This window comes from Colias eurytheme, chromosome 8 (genome assembly GCF_061535395.1).
Source record: "Colias eurytheme isolate Ceu_HAF_F1 chromosome 8, ilColEury1 Martin Lab GWU primary, whole genome shotgun sequence".
NCBI lineage: Eukaryota > Metazoa > Arthropoda > Insecta > Lepidoptera > Pieridae > Colias > Colias eurytheme.
The window spans coordinates 331,633-349,910 of record NC_142987.1 but is presented as its reverse complement, the minus strand read 5'-3'; the positions used below and the strand labels follow the sequence as shown (position 1 = coordinate 349,910).

Genomic DNA, 18,278 nt, shown 5'->3' with positions numbered 1-18,278 from the left:
CATCAAATTTGGGAATGATACATAGTATTTCTCTAGGAATGAGTTTAATCTCTTCCATTTTGCGTAGTTTTATCGATTAAAACACGAAATTAATGAAAGTAACACTTAAAATCACTAACTAATAACTAACAATTAAAATTAAACACTAAAAATTACGACTTATCACGATAATTGTAATGAACAAAATCAAATAAACGTAATGATTAGGCCGACTATTTTGGGTCGGGGATTTCGTGAAAAACAGGGAATATGAAAAACAGGAGTGAAGAGGTCTACTCACAGTCTGCTCGCTCCCATGTCCTTCACTTATGATCCTGAATGCTCGTCCTTGAGGTCTCCGTACGCGTTTCACTGCAGCGATTCAGTTTTTTACGCGTACGCGTCGCGGGAGTTATTTATTTAGTTCGAGGATACTCGTCTGTACCGCACTATCACAGGTCCTTAATTATGGCTTTACTGATAGCTCGGCAGCAGGATATTATCGAGCATCCTACCGGCTGCGCCACTCAAATTTCGACGGACCGAAGGACGATTTTTAAAAACACAAGATTTAATTTACACGTCTTTAATTAGTGCTTTCTACATTCAGAATGAATTAAACTAAAACTTAAACTAATAAACTTATCTCTAAACAAAAATGCAGCGTTTGAAGAAATACAATATGTATGCATTAAGGCGATGCAGGGTGGCCATAGTTTGCTGCGTTAACAAATATGACATCGCTCGCATGTACTGCGGGTGGCCCCGATATAACTATCTATTAAATGAAATAAAATGTTGGTTCAAATGATTTTATAATGTACCTCCATTGTTCTTTATAAAGTAATGAGAAAATACCATCTAAAGTGGGTTTATAGCTGTTATACCTACTTTAACAATCTACATAAAATATGCAAATGGAGTCCTAAGAATCTGAAAGAAATCTTATAAGAAAAGTAAAAAAATTAAGGTCATTCTATAGTGCATTTAGCATGTCCTTGAAACATTGTGGGTACATTCACCCACACTAAGTGCACCACGGCAGGAATGCAAATCCGTACGTGTCTAGTAATAATAGAACGTGTCTTCACGACTGTACCCTACGCACTCTTCTACGTGATCTTACACAAATCATTATCATATTTTAAACAACTAAAATATACGTGATTATCTGACTAATTGATGGCCCCTTTAGAAATAGACGGGTAGGAGAGCGAGGGTGTAGCCGCTATAGGTATGTAGGCACGAGCGCCGACAATCGATTCCGACTCCCCTACGCGGAGCACTACCGACTGTCTCGCCGGCCATCCACCCGGCACGGGCTCCCTGTAACCACGCATTCTCGCTAAAATTCATAAAAACTTACCTCTTTACACTTCAGCGACTTCACCAAAGAAATGATCGCGTCGATCGCGAAATAACACTTCACTTCTATTCAAATAAGTCTTACACTAACGTATATTTATTACACAGTTTATGTTAAAATTATTAGATGTATTGTTCATAAAATTTGTTACAGTTCTATTTAAATAAAACGGGCGTTGCGCAAATGCGTTCTGAGCAACAACGTACCCCCACAACAGCTCGCGGCGGACTGACTGAATTGAACATAGCGAGGGCTGTGCATCGAGATGACTCGACTGAACATAGCAATGTTTGACCCGTTGAGATTTCGGCCAATCGGAGCGCGATCTAATTTTAAACTTACCAATGAAATGACACCGTGACGCGAAATTTCCGACATTTTGCCCGTGAAAGTTGAAGGGAACATCTTCATTCATTTTTGCATTTACGTGATTTATGTGAAAAATGTTATTCATGGCTCGTTAATTAAGTTATTAACGGTTACTTGAGGTCATTACACTTAGAGAGGAGTTCATAACATTGCATTGTAAATGCGATATGGGATCTTTCATTATTTCACAAACTGACCGCTTGTTTTACCTACTAGATATTTTTCGATACCTAGCTTTAAGATTTAGGAATAAAATTAAGTAATAAATAATAATTTCAATATTGAACTGAGATATACCTAGTTTTAATTTTTAATACCTATTATTGGGTAGGTATAAATAATTAATTAATATTAATGTGATAAGAAGATAATTATTGATATTGATATTAAGTATAATATTCATTCAGAATTGATAACTTAATTGTGTTAATATTGTAATTTGTAATTATTACATTGTAGATTATATTATAGTAATGAATAAAATGTGCATAGTACTTTACCTACATCAATATTTCATGATCTTTTTATCCAGAAACTGGCATCAAATGTTACTAAACAAAAATAATAAATTATTATTTTAACTATATTATACTTAACTGGTATTCATCCATATTTCCAAATACTTACACCGAAAGTCTTAAAAATAAAATAAAATTAAAATCCACAAGATGAAATTAGCTCGAGTCGCAAATTGAAAGTTCAAATTCAAGATTTCATGCAAATGCAATTTCCGTTGCGCAGAAAATAATTCGCCTTTATTACAGACTAGCTTTCCGCCTGCGGCTTCGTCCGCGTTTTCAAAGAAAAACCCGCATAGTTCCCGATCCCGTGGGATTTCCGGGATAAAACCTAGCCTATGTTACTCGTGGATAATGTAGCTTTCGAATGGTGAAAGAATTTTTAAAATCGGTCCAGTAGTTTATGAGCCTGATTCATTACAATCAAACAAACAAACAAACAAACAAACAAAGTTTTCCTCTTTATAATATTAGTGTAGATAAAATATTATATTTTAAAGCCGCCTCTATAGTCTGTGGGCTGAAACGCATTCATTGAGGCTGGGTTTTGGATCGGAGCCAAAGCCCGATTGTCTGCCGTCTGGGGTGGGATCGAAGTATAGGTAATATTTCCATGGGTGGGATCGATAGGAATTCTGCGAGGATTTTTAATCTGTACCTACATATTGCAGGAGCGTTTGTTCATTACTCTATATTACATATTTTGTAATAATTAATTGTTTAGTTGTTTTCTACGTGGTCCTCGTGAATTCGTCCGCTTTGAATGAGGCTTTTTGCGGGTATTTCTATTGTTTTTCAAAATTACTAATAGCCCAAGCTAACTGTATTAAATCAGCCAGTAAACGTCTCGTCAAATTTGGTGAAGCAGTTTGGAAGTTTTACAGAAACGAATAGACAAATTATTGTGAAATTGTGGATAGAGACCTAGACGTTATAATAAAATTAACCTACGTATAGTGTCTTAGAGTATAATCTAATTAAAAAAATATGTTTGGTAAAATAGTAAATTTTGTTAATATAAAAAAGCTACCCAAGGGTGGTGTTCAGGTAGACTGTATAGTGTATTTATTATTTCAACTCTGACCACTGTGGATTTTACCTATTTTAGTTTTTCAATTCTTAATTTCCATGCCAAGTTTATCTGTATTGAAAAGTAAAACATCGGCCAATGCATATCGGCTGCAAGAGCCACAAATTAATACATATATATATCCATTATTTTTGTTTTCATTGTTAGCAGTTGCAAAGTGAGAGGAGATAGAAAGCATTCAGATTATACGTTTAGAAATCAGACTCGCTCCGTAAGGCAGAGTTTATCGCTTGTCTTGATAACAATCTGTTAGCTACGCACTGTGCAGGGGATATTGCTTCAAACCTGAAAACAGTGTTTTTTCGCAGCTGCAGCTGGTACCATGCGAATATAAATTTTTTTAGCAACTTTCCACGCTGAACGCTCGCTGTAAAGTGATTATATTATGGTCGGTATGATACAAATACAATCATACAATTGACTAATGAGTCAGCTTTTAAATTTTTCATTTGAAATTTATAATATTATGTACTCGTGGGAAATTAAACAAAAAGCTCCAAATTAATCCACAATTATTTTTAAATATTACATCCAATTTAACTTTAAATTATTTGTTAGTATTGTATGTATTATATTATGTAATGTAATGTTTGTATAGTAGCAGTTTGGAGGTGATACCAGCTAGTTGTGAAAGACAGATATCTCGTTGTGTAGTGAGTAAAGCACCACCTTCACTTCCGCTGCATTTTCGACGATGCAGATGGTGCGATATGATACTGCGCTTCTTTCTTTACACCGAATTAATTTAATAGTCATCTAGTATTAGAATTTTAAATATAACATTTTCTAATGACCACGAATGAATGAGAATAAAGCGGCGGTTTTATGTTAGTGTCAGGCGGTAGGTATTATAGCATGTTGTATTTTTTTTCACAGAAATTACCAAGTTATGATTTTTACAAACTAAACTTAAAACTAATAGCTAACTACTATAGTTATTATTCTGTGCTGATAGTTATAAGCTTTAAGGCAGACAAGTTAGTTTAAAAGTTAGTATGGCAGTTGACACCTACTTTATCTTGCTGACTAATATACGTAGTATATTATTATTAGTCTGTGCTAATACATTATCTGATTAACGGTAAGCTTAACTTGCAGAAGTACCTACTATATGTACATACTTATATTACATAGTATATAGTTGTATACGCTAAGCTATGGGATTATGCTTTTGTGCCACAACTGTTTGGTAGTTTACTGTTTATATCTAGGTATTATTATTCTTCCGAAAATGTAGCGTTTAATTGTTAACAGTTTTCCGCAAGCAGATTATTCCTACTTGACTCTTCAATTTTATTTTTTACCGAAATGGAAAATGAGCTTTTATAGTCTAGATTATTGCTCTAAAACTTTTGAGATAAATAAATAAATAAAATAAATAAATAAATAAAGCTTTATTTGTTCCATAAAAAAAAATATATACAATTTTAGTTACAATTTCAGTTTCAGAAAAACTAACAGAGCTCAAAGCTTGGGGGAGGCTTTTACCCGTACGGGGTCCATAAAGAAACCAAAACTTTTGAGATAACCCAGTATAATTTAAAAACAGATGCATATATTATGTACCTATGTCAAACTTTAAAAATAATTGCTGTATTGTTTCAGTTTCAAGTTTCATATTTATATCGTTCATTGTATAAACTATAAGTAATTAAAGATGTAGATAATATTGTTACTATAAAATACACTTAAATAATAATTTTTATATACCTACCACCATTTAATTCATCTGTGGACTGTGGGTAGAATTGTTAATAGTTTAGGTGTAGGATTTACGTCAAAAATCCATCTTGAGTGAAAGATCGGTTTATATGTCATAGTAGTAGTAAGTAGTTGTATAATATGTTAGTTATCGGTTAAAAATACTTATGTAATGACGATTCGAAAGTACTACTAAATAGTAGTCTAATTGAATAAATGAATGTTTGAGTTTGAGTTTGAGTTTATGCTTCGTTGTAAGATGATTATCGAGCAGCCACGGTCCAGTTAAAACAATAGATAAGGTAATAGGAAAAAGTACGTTATTTATATGCATCATTGATTGAACAGCAGTTTGTTCGGAAGCGCCGATAACTTGTGGTTTTATAACGTGATGACATGCTTATTGCTTACTCGTTTATCGTATTAAATACTATTTATATGTAAAGGTAATTTCTCTGTTGTAAATAACCTCTTTGTTTTACAATATTCTTGTTCTTTATTATTAACTCGCTTGCCACCCATGACCCGCGGCATCGTGCGCGTTGCCTTCCTCGAGAATCATGATCCCAATTGAAAATCGATGCATATTTTTTGAATTTATAGTGTAATTACTAATCGTTTGAACTACCTATCTGTGTTCCGCTCCTATTGGTCTTAGTGTGATGATAATATACACCTATATATATATATATATACATATATATATATATATATATATCTTGATAAATGGGTTACCGAAGACTGAAAGAATTTTTCAAATCAGACACGGAGTTTCTGAGATTAGCGCTTCCAATACCAATTAACAAACAAACAGCTTGCAAATAATCTCCAAAAAGTAAGCATCTTCTATTTTAATAGGTATATGAAGTTTCTACTAAATTTAGAAGCAAATGCCAATCTCAAATGTTAAGAACTGCAGTGGACTTTGAAGAATCTCACGGTGTGACCCAGATAATACTGAGTCGTGACATTTGAATTCTGTGGCTTATTGCTATGACTGAGATTTGAGTAAGTAAGTAAGTAATTACACAATATTTAACTATAATTTTCATGCTATGGTTTTGAACACTTTAATAGATTACGGAGAATAAAGATATTAGCCTTATTAGCCGACATTTTAAAAAGGCTTAGTGGAAATTAAAAAGTATTTTTCTTTAATAAAACTTTCAAGTTTTACACCATAATTTAATTTGATGCTCTGAATATTTTCTACGGGATTTTCCGTCGTATATATTCTACTTTAAAATATACGGGAAAAATTTTAAAAAGGTAAATCCAGTAGCCAAATATATATTTTTTTATTCGTCATTATAATTTATAACTATTTATTTTTTCTATATAAAATGATAATTATTGCAGATATGAAGTACCTAGATAAAAGAAGTGGATGAAGCAAAAGAGCCGATAAAGCCCTTTGAAAGTCAAGAACACTCGTAGTAATTGTTGGTAGCACTTAGCAACTCACTAAACTTAGCTCTTTAAAGTTTTGCTCATCTAGTCTAGAATTACTTAACAGGGAGATTGTAGGACCTAAATAATAAAATACATTATGCGTTTTGTTTCAGAGGATAATCATTTGGGCCTATTTTATATGTATTAAAGAACCGACTTAGTAAAGATCTTTCTGTTATTTCCTTTTATCTGAAGTGCATTAAATGCAAAAATTTTTTGATACAGATTCATGGAAAAAATGCCCTACAGATTTGTTTGAACTTTCGTGTAGAGAAAGATTTAATGGTCACAACAGTTATACCGTCAGAAACGCATCACACAAATGCCCATACAAAAGCTCGCTCGATGTATAAAAGCGATTTATACCTAAGTATGTAATTAATCAACAAATATAAATCCGTGCTAGATTTCCGCCCGCGGCTTCGCCCGCGTTTGCAAAGGAAAACCCGCATAGTTCCCGTTCCCGTGGGATTTCCGGAATAAAACCTATCCTATGTGTTAATCCAAGTTACCCTCTATATGTGTGCTAAATTTCATTGTAATGTAATCGGTTCAGTAGTATTTGCGTGAAAGAGTAACAAACACACACACACATCCTCACAAACTTTCGCATTTACAATATATGTATTAGTAGGATAGGTACCTAAAAACTACTCAACAGATTTGTTTTAAATATGTAATAATGTTTAAGATAGTTCACACATCACGAAAAATAAGAATGGAATCAGCAACACTGCAAATCCATTTATCTATTTCCAGTTTTCACACACCAATATTAAATCCAGACTCGCCGACAGCAAATATTTACAAGTAAGTTTGTATACATATATGATCTATGATTTACATTGTACACGGAGCATGTAGGAAGAGCACTTGCAATAGTTTAAATTCTAAATTGTCTAATGAGATTATGACATGATCGCGCGGAATTCGGAAAGCGGTCGGCGTCGCGTGCGCAAGCTATATTAACATAATTGATGAAAGCTGAACGCGCGTATGTGTTGGATTGCCAGATGAAACAGTTAATTCTCGTTTAAATATTTAGATGGAAACGTTTATTGATATATCTTCAAGAGACGTGCCCTCTCGGGAAGCGCGCTGCATCTTTGGCCAGATCTTAGCTTACAAGCACGCGAGGTCGTGGGCAAGCGCTTCCCTAGTTTAGGAACAATAAAAATACTTATTGCCTAAAAGTTATACTATTCTAGTTCAGTACCAAAAAGAGGTTATTTTTAAATCAACAAAACAACGGCTTTTTATCATCTTAAATCTAAAATATATGCGTTTTCTGGAACAATTTGAAACTGTTCGTCATACTCAAAGTCTTTGTTAAAAGAAGTAACGAACAAAAACTTTGTATAATATTCAACACTATTGTAATCCTAAAAAGGTAAAAATAATACATTTCACACTGCATAGTGAAACAATATGTGAGAATATACAATGTGCCTAACAAGCGCCGAGCGTTCAGCGTAATCCAGCTTAGCCTAGTTTTATATCAGTACTTCTGAGAGGCTCTTAGCACTGTAGACTAGTTCCCGATGCACATATTTGAGTGCTGTTTTAATCGATAGCCAGCTCTTATTGGAATTAGTGGCAGGATTTAAACCATTATTTTAACAAAGATTTAATTTGTTATTGTTGTTGTTCTGTTACAATTATTCTAAACCATAAACTCTTGTGCCGTTTTTAACTTGTTATAAGCTGTTAGGTATATATACTCACTTGTCTTGTTATTATACCTTAATATATGTATCAGGCCGCGTTTCCATCTGCAAGAAAACTTCCGCAAGAAATGTCCGACTGTCCGACAGTCTATCCGACAGCGTGCTGGTTTAGAAAGTGAAACATCTACATTCTGTCTACTCGACTGTCAACTTCAATAAAACAGTGAATACCATTTCAACTATACATACAATACGTGTTTTATCGTAGTTTTCCATATACTAGCCGAGCTGTCTGTGTCTTGAAGATCTTGCAGTAAAATTAAGACGTGCTATTCACATTATATCGGTGAACGCTCGCACGCGCATAACTTTGTTCCACTTTTTGTTTGGGTGATACTTTTTATAGATTTCATTTCAATCCTTTAAAGCAGTAATGTTTATGGATTAGACGTTTAGTCTTGGTAATTGGTTTTGGATTACGAGAATTGATTCATTTTGAATTTATTTATGTGAAGAGCAAATTAGAATCGACCATAAACAAGCTCATATTTTATCGAACTAGGAAACTAAATAGAAAAGATTGATTCCAAATCTTGATTTTATTCATATTTAAGATACCTATAATATATTTGTCATTTATGTAAATTAGAAATTCGTGTAAATATCCAGTTTAGTTTCATTTTCTTTTTAGTTTTTTTTGAAGTGAAAACTTCTTTATCGGCGTTGGGTATAAAATCTTAAACTCGCGTCAGGAGTCAGGACACGTGACCTGATCGAAAAAGCGTAAGACGGACATAAGACGGATGGATATCAAACATGCTCAAAGTTTTCACTTCTGCCGGCACTCCCGGAGTGCAACCCGTCTTTTTTTTAAGTTTTTATTCAAGACAGACTTATGTCTTAAAAAAAGTACTGGCAACTGCGTTAAATTAAATCCAAGGACACCTTCCTTGAATCCAAGAATTTCTGATCTAATTTATAGGGTCAATTAAACAATTATAGGTACGTTTTATTCTTACTGACTGACTTACTTTCTTCATTCAAGACATATTATCTGTTCTTAGCCCGTCACGCTCACGCTCACGCTCACGCTGATAAGCCGTCGGCTCGCAGCTGTCATCCCATTTATCAAGATCGGCAAACTAGTGATGAAATTGCGTGCTCGTACTCTGCTCTGTTATTTTTCATTACGGAAACTTGCTTGCGTGTCATTCTTGGAATTTATTGTTTTAGATTTTTATTATTTCACTGTTGCAATACAAGGTATATATGAAGAATTGAGAAACTAATTATAGCTAAGCATTTGTGTAAGTGATAAATTATTCGAGATTGTAGATAAAAATATTGAAATTGTAAACTTCATTATGACATAATTTTATCGACTTGTTTGATTAGAACGGAAAGAAAAATCCCCTCACAACTCACAAGCAACAGGTTCACGAACTTGTCTGCGAGATTTTTCATAAAAGCCCCCGTTGGAGTTTGAATATGCACTTTGATAGAGGTTGTAAAACCAAATCATAATAATAAAATGACGAAATGTCGAAAAGAAGCAACCACCTTCACCTGCTGATGGTCTACTTACAGCTACGATGTTTTACTTCGCACAGTGTCAATAACCAGTATAAAATTAACCTGCCTAGAATGCACAAGATCATAAACAAAAATACACTTTTTCATTTTTAACGTTCTCCTTTCCAATATAATGTATTCTAATAGTAAATGGAAGATAAAATAATTTCTATCTCGCATTTCACAAATTTATTTGAAAGTTCTTGCTAGAAAGTAAAGTAAAACGGGTGCATTTGCATTTTATTAGCGTCTGATCTCTCTGAAGTGATATGAGCAATTAAATTTGTAATACGTGTTCAAACTTATTAATCAATTATTCCCTCTATTTTCAATTCTGATAATCCTACGAATTTAGGTACGTCGTATAGAGCCCTGAGCCTAGAAAAGAAAAGAAAATCCAAAGAAAAGTGTAATGTTAGGTACCTACCTATTCAAAATAAAATTTTCATGGATGTTTAAGCAATGCAATGTGAAATAAATATTTTCCATTGGGAACCTACATCTTTTTCTATAAGTTTTTATAGGTATTTAATACACATTTTTATCCAAGCTGGGACAAGTTCTGGTGTTTGTGAATTGAAACATTATTACACAAATTGTTGCATTTTATCAGATAAACTATAGAATGCTGTGTAGCATGTTTGGCATTCATTCATGTGAATTGTGAGAGACTTTACCTAATTAGCACGACTAGATGCGATAAGCGGTACACACATCGACTTTATCTAATAGGTACATGTGGGATTTTAAATGTCTAACTAATTCAACCAAAAGTACTGTAATAGTGGAATAGAACTTTCACAATTATATATGAATAGATTTTATGTTCTATGATTGTATTCTCTTTTAAATTTATTTCATAAACTACGAATCTCAGTATAATATTGGATACCTGTCCTTTTGATGAATTTTCTTTCTTTCTTTGATAATTTTTCACATGAATGACAAATTCAAGGGTTGCCTTAAATCTAAATATAGGTAGGTACTCAGATGACTCATGATACTGAAATCATGTAAGCAATAACTACTAAGGGGTTTTACTAACTATTTTCATGACTCATCTTGAAACCCCTCAATATCTCTAACTCGTAAGAATACGTTTATTATAATTTTGCATACCTATTAAATTTATCAAAATTCTATACTGTGTATATGCAGCATTATTAAGTGCTTGCACGCGAAAAAACAACACTTCATTATAGAAGATACAATATAATATTATAATGATCATTTCGCCAAAGCAGCTAGCTAATCTGTAAGAAATCACGCAACTATAGTAAATTTGAGATACATCTTCGCATGTTTAAAATATTTCTCGCTCAATTAAACCGTGTGATTGTTCTTCAGTCGCCACACTTAAATTATATCTGAAACGACGACACGCGTGATTGTTTTATTGACAATACTTATTATAATAATGAACTGTCGCACGACACGATATAGTTTTATAAGTAACCAGCTTCCGGCCGCGGCTTCGCCTGCGTGGTGTTTTGATAAAAGGTAGCCTATATGTTCTTTCTCAGGGTCTAAAGATTGTCTGTGCCAATTTTTATCAAAATCGGGTAGAATATTAAAGCGGGAAAGCGTAACAAACAGACAGACAGAGTTACTTTCGCATTTATAATATTAGTAGGGATAGGGATAGGGGTATATCGTGTGTCGAATATGTCGCAAAAATAAACGCGTTGTAAACCATTTTTTTCCGTATATATATTATCTTTTACATTCTATAATTCAAAACTCTAAAAGATTGGCAAAATATTTAACTATAATAAAAATTTGAGGTAAATATGAATAATGCACAATTTTCCGTTATTTCAAATAATTAGCTGTTTGAAATAACGGTTAAACACAAATTGCACGAATTGAACATTTAATAGTTTTAGACTTACTGATGTATATTGTGTATCAACCTCACAATTATAATACTGATATTACACGCGTTTTCCATATCAGGGAAGTTTCTTAGAATAGTTTGTGGAATCACATGTGTTTAATTTCTTTAAATACAGGGTGTCCCACTGTTGGTATACTAAGCTCAAAGGAGGTTATAGTTTTGCATACGCTGAGTACGTAAAAAATAATTAAAAAATTCCAGACGCATTTTTTTTTTTTCAAATAGATGAATTCTTAAAACTCTATGTGTACACCCATAACAAGCGAACCGCCCAACTTTGCCACCAGCACGTGAGCTATCGTTTAAGATTATGTTTTCATAGATAAAATGCACATATTAGAGAAGCGGTATATGCCGGCTGCGCGAAGCTAGAGAAGAAAACATGGATTTTCAGGAAAAATTTAGCAAAAAATTTTGGACGTAATTTTTTTTTAAAAGTATTTTTTACGTGATCAGTGTATGCAAAACTACAAGTTCCTTCGCGCTTAGTATACCAATAGCGGGACACCCTGTATATCTGCGTAATATATTTTTATATGCAACGAATAAATTCGCTTAAAGGGTCTCAAAAAAGGGAACTCAAAAATTGCCGTTAAAATCGCAAACTCTAAGCACAGTACCCACTTAATAGTATCTATTTATTTGTTAAAAACTGTAGGGTAATCTACCCTACAGTTTTTAACAAATAAATACATAGATACTTGCTATCTAGCAATAACCGATCTAATCAATTAATAAAATAAGTGTGTTAAAAACATGGTTAAAGCAGACTATAAATGTCAATTAAATAAATCTGGCAATGTGCTTGAACGTCGTAAAACGAGTAAAATCAGATAAAATAGTCTAAACAGTGGCGTAGAAACGGGAAGGGAGCGAGGCGGAACGGGATCCTAATTAAAATTTTCAGACCGTGACATTTGATATTGAGCGCACATTTGTGTTGTCTTAAAAAGCGCAATTAAACTAGAATTTTTATTAGATTAGCGGACAGGGGAATATAATTTGGAATGCATATTCCTATAATTATTACATTTAAGTTCATTGTAGAGTCGTATTTTAAGAATACGAAGTTTAAATTATTTTTATACTTATTTAAAATATGAAATGAAATGAAATGAAAATTCTTTATTGCTTATAAATAAACAAATGCAAAAGCACACAACACATAATATAAAGCAAGCAAAAGGCGGCCTTATCGCTAGGCAGCGATCTCTGCCAGGCAACCCTTAAAATATAGGAAAAACACAAAAGCAAAAAGTGGGTGAGCAAAAACAAGGCAATGCGAAAAAGGAAAACTAAATAAAATATTCTATTAAGACACATAATATGTTATATTTAAATACACTATCTAAACATATATAAATAAAAATAAAATATATATAATATATAAATATAAACAATATATATAATATATATTATAAATATATATAATAAAAAATACATAAAAAATAAATAAATATCATGATAAAGTACATCAAATAAAATAATTACATAGGTTAATATATGTATTTATAATATAGGTATACTGTATATGTCATAATTATACGTACATATAGGTATAAATATAAGCTGGACACATCTAGTTTAAGTAACAAAATTATATAACTAACGAGACAGCTAAATTAGAACTAAGAAAGAGACATGAAATGATGTTTTACTAAAATTTTAAAAGAATTTAAGTTTTGGGCTCGTCTGACATTTATGGGAAGAGAATTCCACAATTGAACTGCACGAACAGCAAATGAGTTGTGGAAGAACTTAGTATTATGGGCCGGCATAAAAAGCAAGAGATTAGTGGAGGAGCGCAATGAATTTACATATTTGAATTTCTCTCTATTATATAATAATATATTTATCTATTATATAATAATATAATAATATATTTATAATATATAAAATACAGTGTAATTTTATATACAACATCTGCAATTTTATCTCCGACTCCTTGAATAATTAACGTTGATTAGTTCATGCAAAAGTAATTTAGATAATTGTGTTAAGTTTCAATGGATGCTACATTGCGTTATTTGTAATTAATTGACGGGATTTAAATAAAAAGATAAGTATGTACAAACAAGGTACAAACATTTTTTCTTCTCGAAAAAGTATCAAAAAGACAAAGCTCATGGGCATTAAAAACTGACGATAGAATTGTCATCGATATTCAATTTGACGTCTGTCATCTGTCATCTGTGATTAAAATTACGGATTTGATTTTGAGGTTATAATAATATTGTGGAGTCTTCAAAATTATTATAAGACGTCGATAAATAAATAAAACAATGGCTTTTATGCCGTTAAGACTGCCGCTGTTGCGGATGATCACGCAAAGGGGCTCATACTCAACCCTGCTGCAAAGATCGATGGCCTATAAGAGTGCAATTTCTTTGGAAACTCTTTACCCAAATAGTTCTTTAAAACTCACAACACCATCATTCGTAAGTATATAAAACATTCACGTAATGTTAAAAACCTAAATGTAGAACACCGTAGAAGTGAAAAGGTATTATAATATACTTATTAAAAAAAATGGGTTGACTTTAGAAACGTGCGGCACGAATTTCGGCGCGATTTTAATTTTTATCGATCGATAATGATGCCCCGAAACATACATTAGCGGCTTTTCGCGAGGAAACGTGTAATTACAGAGAAATCTTTTTTTTAATTTTTGAGATTATGTTCAAAATTGTTTGAGTTACATTGACAAAACTACAAGAATTGTGTTTGAAAGAGATAACAAATGTCTTAATGTACATATTAAAAACCATAGTTCATTCAAAAGCATGTTGCTGAGGGGACAACAATTCATACGGGTTATTGGCGAGCATAGCATATGATTGTTTGGGGCAATATGGGTATGTTCATAAAAAAGTTAATCACTCAGACCCAGACAACCCATTTGTTGCCTCTGACCCATTTGAGTCCCAGTGGCATGTTGTAAAAAGATTTTTTAAAAAAGATAACTATAACCACCCAGCAAACTTCGGTGATAATATTATAGAATATGTGGAGACGATGGGTGGAAATAAATAAAATGGATCCATTCATTGCCATTGTAAATTGTATCAAACATGTATACAAGATTTGAAAAATAATTATTTAAAAAAAATGTTTTTATTGTATGTAAGTATATTGCACACAAATTGTTAATCACAGAACCGAATCTGTCCACCCCGATTCCACGTGGTACTTGTCTGTCATACACTAGAGTGTATTTAAAAAGTCGGAGGCGCGGAGGAGCGTGGCGCCCGCGTGTGCTGAGGAGCAGGCAGAGTCAAGCGAGCCGGAGTGGCTGAGGCTGGTCGCCAAAGGTGACCAAAAAGCCGAAGCTACGAAGGCGAGTGAAGACTCCTGCCTGCAACGAGGTACACGGGGGCAAGCGCCACGTTCTGCAGCGCCGGAGCAGTCAAGAAAGCCCATAATCTTCGTTATATTTCTAACTACATCACTACATAGTATAAAACAAAGTCACTTTCTCTATCCCTATGTCCCTTTGTATGCTTAAATCTTTCAAACTACGCAACGGATTTTGATGCGGTTTTTTTTAATAAATAGAGTGATTCAAGAGGAAGGTTTTAGTATATAATTTATTAGGTTTAAGTCAAGGCGGGCGAAGCCGCGGGCGGTAAGTAGTATAAATATAATCTCAAAAAAAATTAAAAAAAAAATAGAAGGGGGGGTTTCCTCACCCCCCCACTTTATAGGGGGTCTCCTCTTACCTCCCCCCTCCCTTTCCCTCCCCTCCCCCCCCTTAATTCGTGCCGCAAATTTCTAAAGAAATACCAAAAAAATTCTGCAACATTACACAGTTACATTATTTTATCAAGTTACATTGTTAACTTATAAGATATATTATAATAATATAACAATTTGTGTATGTGTGTATAATTCTATTATTGTACCTATAACATTTTTCAGACGCCAAATGAGACCGAAAAGTTTTCTGGTTACATCCCCATAGAAAAGTTGGATATCACTTATAGTGCAAGTTCTGGACCTGGTGGGCAAAATGTTAATAAGGTGAGTTTTAACCCATTGACCACCGAGCGGCCCGATCGGGCCGAGACACAATAGATTTTCTATTGTGTCTGTGATCCGAGGACTGACGGATTAAATGTTAATTTATCAATAATTTATTATTTTACTATTATTTATAATGTATATACCTTGTGCAAATATCATGTTGACTTTAAAACTGCTCTCTATATATGTTATTACTTGTATCACTCTTGTTTTGTAATGCTTTATTAATCCCTCAGTCCCGGAATCACAGACACAATAGAAAATCTATTGTGTCGCGGCCCGATCGGGCTGCTCGGTGGTCAATGGGTTAATTGTGCAAGAAAGTAGGTTTATTTTATTCATACCTTTTTATGATTTAGATTTAACTTTTAATTAATCGGTAACTAATAAATTGTTGCCAGGTGTACACAAAAGTGGATCTCAGGTTTAAACTGAGTGAGGCTGAATGGATACCCGCTGATATAAGGGAGAAAATGTTGGAACTGGTGAGTTAAAATTAATTTAATGCACGGAGTAATGTTTAAATTAGATATGGAGGTTGTAATAATATATGGGACGAAATAAATATGAAGTAGTACAAGTATTTTACAATATTCCAATATTTCTGGAATATTGTAATACTTACTATTATAAATAAACTAGATGTGCTCCGCGGTTTCACCCGCATTGCTCCGCTCCTGTTGGTCTTAGCGTGATGATATATAGCATTTAACCTTCCTTGATAAATGGACTATATAACACCGAAAGAATTTTTCAAATCGCCCAGTAGTTCCCGAGATTAGCGCATTCAAACAAACAAACTCTTCAACTTTATAATATTAGTATAGATACATCTAGAAATGAATGGGCTAGATTGTATTTTTGTTTAATATCATGTAGACTGGTCTATATATTGCAAAATTAAAATGTAAAAACAAATACTTGGCTTAATACCTCTTCAACAAAACGTTTTTCTTTCTAAATTCTTAGTTCTCATCTACATATAAATAAATAAAATATCTCATTTTAATTACAGCATGGCAAGAAATTAACAAAGGAAGGTTACATGATCATCCGCTCTGACACCACTCGCTCGCAGCAGCTGAACTTGGCCGACTGTCTGCAGAAACTCAGGACATTGATACGGAATGCTGCTGTTAAGGAGAAGAAAGCTTTGCCAGAGACGGAAGAGAGGATTCGGCAAAGGTATGTTTTTTTGTAAAGTTTATAAAGCTAATACCATAATTTGTAAATTATCTTGGCTGATAAGTGGGTCAATGTCGCATTTTTTATATGTATCTGAAAATTGAATGGATATTAAGATATTAATTGTCTGTGAAGCCATAAGACAGTGTGCATGTTACTCAAAAAATTTTTTTTTTTATTGTATGATAGGGAAGCGCTTGACCACTATCTCGCCTGATGGAAGGCTGAGATGTGGCCTAAGATGGAGCGCGCTTCCCTAGACTAAAAGTTTATAGTTTATGTAATAGATTTCAACCAGTGGCACCCACAAAAAAACAAGAGGTTTGAGTATGTAGCTTATGTAACACTAGCTCTGTAAATGTCTCCATACTCAGATTGTTAATCAAAATCGCTCCATAGCAAATAGGAGAAAGAAAGGCAAACAAACACTTTTGTGCTTAAAATATTAGCAAGGATATTTCGATATCGATATTCAAAGATATTAACAACATTTCAGACATTTAAAGGCATCTCGGCTGCGAGTTGCTCTGAAGCGCGAGGAGGCCTACAAGCGCGCGGAGAGGCGGCCGCCCACCGTCATGGATTTATGATTTTTCCATTAAATTGGGCATGCTATTAAAATGTAAAATAGCAACATTGCATTGATTTGTGTAAATTAAAAATGTGTGACATGTATATGTAATGATGGAATATCATCTCATTGGTATACTCGGTACATAAAAATTACATGATGTAGTTTGTATATAGCTATTAAATATTACAATAATCAATATAAATATCTTCCATATTATTCTCGAACTAAAACGATATAAGTACTAGATTCCAAACCTAAGAGCTGTTCTCGAAATGAGAAAAATCTGTCAAACATGAATAGAATGTAGGTAAGGAATGTATGCAATGTTGCTGTTTTAACTAAGTCTCATTGAATCTATAATATGATGCGGACAAATTAAACATAATACTTAAAATATTGTAGTTGTTTAATCTAAATAAAATGTAGCGAGTAAAAATATATTTAAGTATTTGTCCTCAATCAGTATTATAGATAATGATGACACATGCCCAATTTAATGTGAAAACCACTAAAATATATATGGATAATGATATTATGTTGTATTAGAATAAGCTACTAGAAAATAAACAATTAGAAGTTTTCAGTGTTCATTTTATTTGCGATTTTCCTACATCTCAATACAAATTTTGCATTATTCTTGCTCGAAATACCGATTCAGTAAAAAAGTTTTGTCTATTTCGGTTTTTCATATTATAATACTTACTACACACTTTAGTATAAAATTGTGAAAACAGTTCTATTTGCAAGTTGCAGAATAAATAACAAATAGTTTTATACTTAATGATTTTAATAAAAATGTTACATATTTTATTTATAATCTTGAACTTATTAACTAATTTCTCTACATATTTATTCCGTAGACATTGTAAAGAGTAGTTATTAATA

The 18,278-nt window shown here is 33.0% G+C and overlaps 2 protein-coding genes across 2 annotated transcripts in view; one reads left to right on the top strand and one right to left on the bottom strand.

Annotated features, from left to right (window-relative positions):
• The window catches only part of sn (fascin domain-containing protein singed), a 62,752-nt gene extending 61,181 nt beyond the window's left edge, over nucleotides 1-1,571 (bottom strand). The window contains exon 1 of the mRNA XM_090104235.1: nucleotides 1,346-1,571. The gene's annotated coding sequence lies outside the window, so the exon portion shown is untranslated. The remainder of the gene's footprint in view (nucleotides 1-1,345) is intronic.
• Nucleotides 1,572-13,805: 12,234 nt separating this feature from the next.
• On the top strand, nucleotides 13,806-17,970 carry LOC149906222 (large ribosomal subunit protein mL62). The gene is made up of 5 exons (XM_090104457.1): nucleotides 13,806-14,049; nucleotides 15,530-15,631; nucleotides 16,036-16,119; nucleotides 16,650-16,819; nucleotides 17,316-17,970. Exons 1-5 carry the CDS (start codon nucleotides 13,894-13,896, stop codon nucleotides 17,407-17,409), a joined length of 606 nt encoding a protein of 201 aa, XP_089960583.1. The 5' UTR covers nucleotides 13,806-13,893; the 3' UTR covers nucleotides 17,410-17,970.
• Nucleotides 17,971-18,278: the final 308 nt, after the last annotated feature.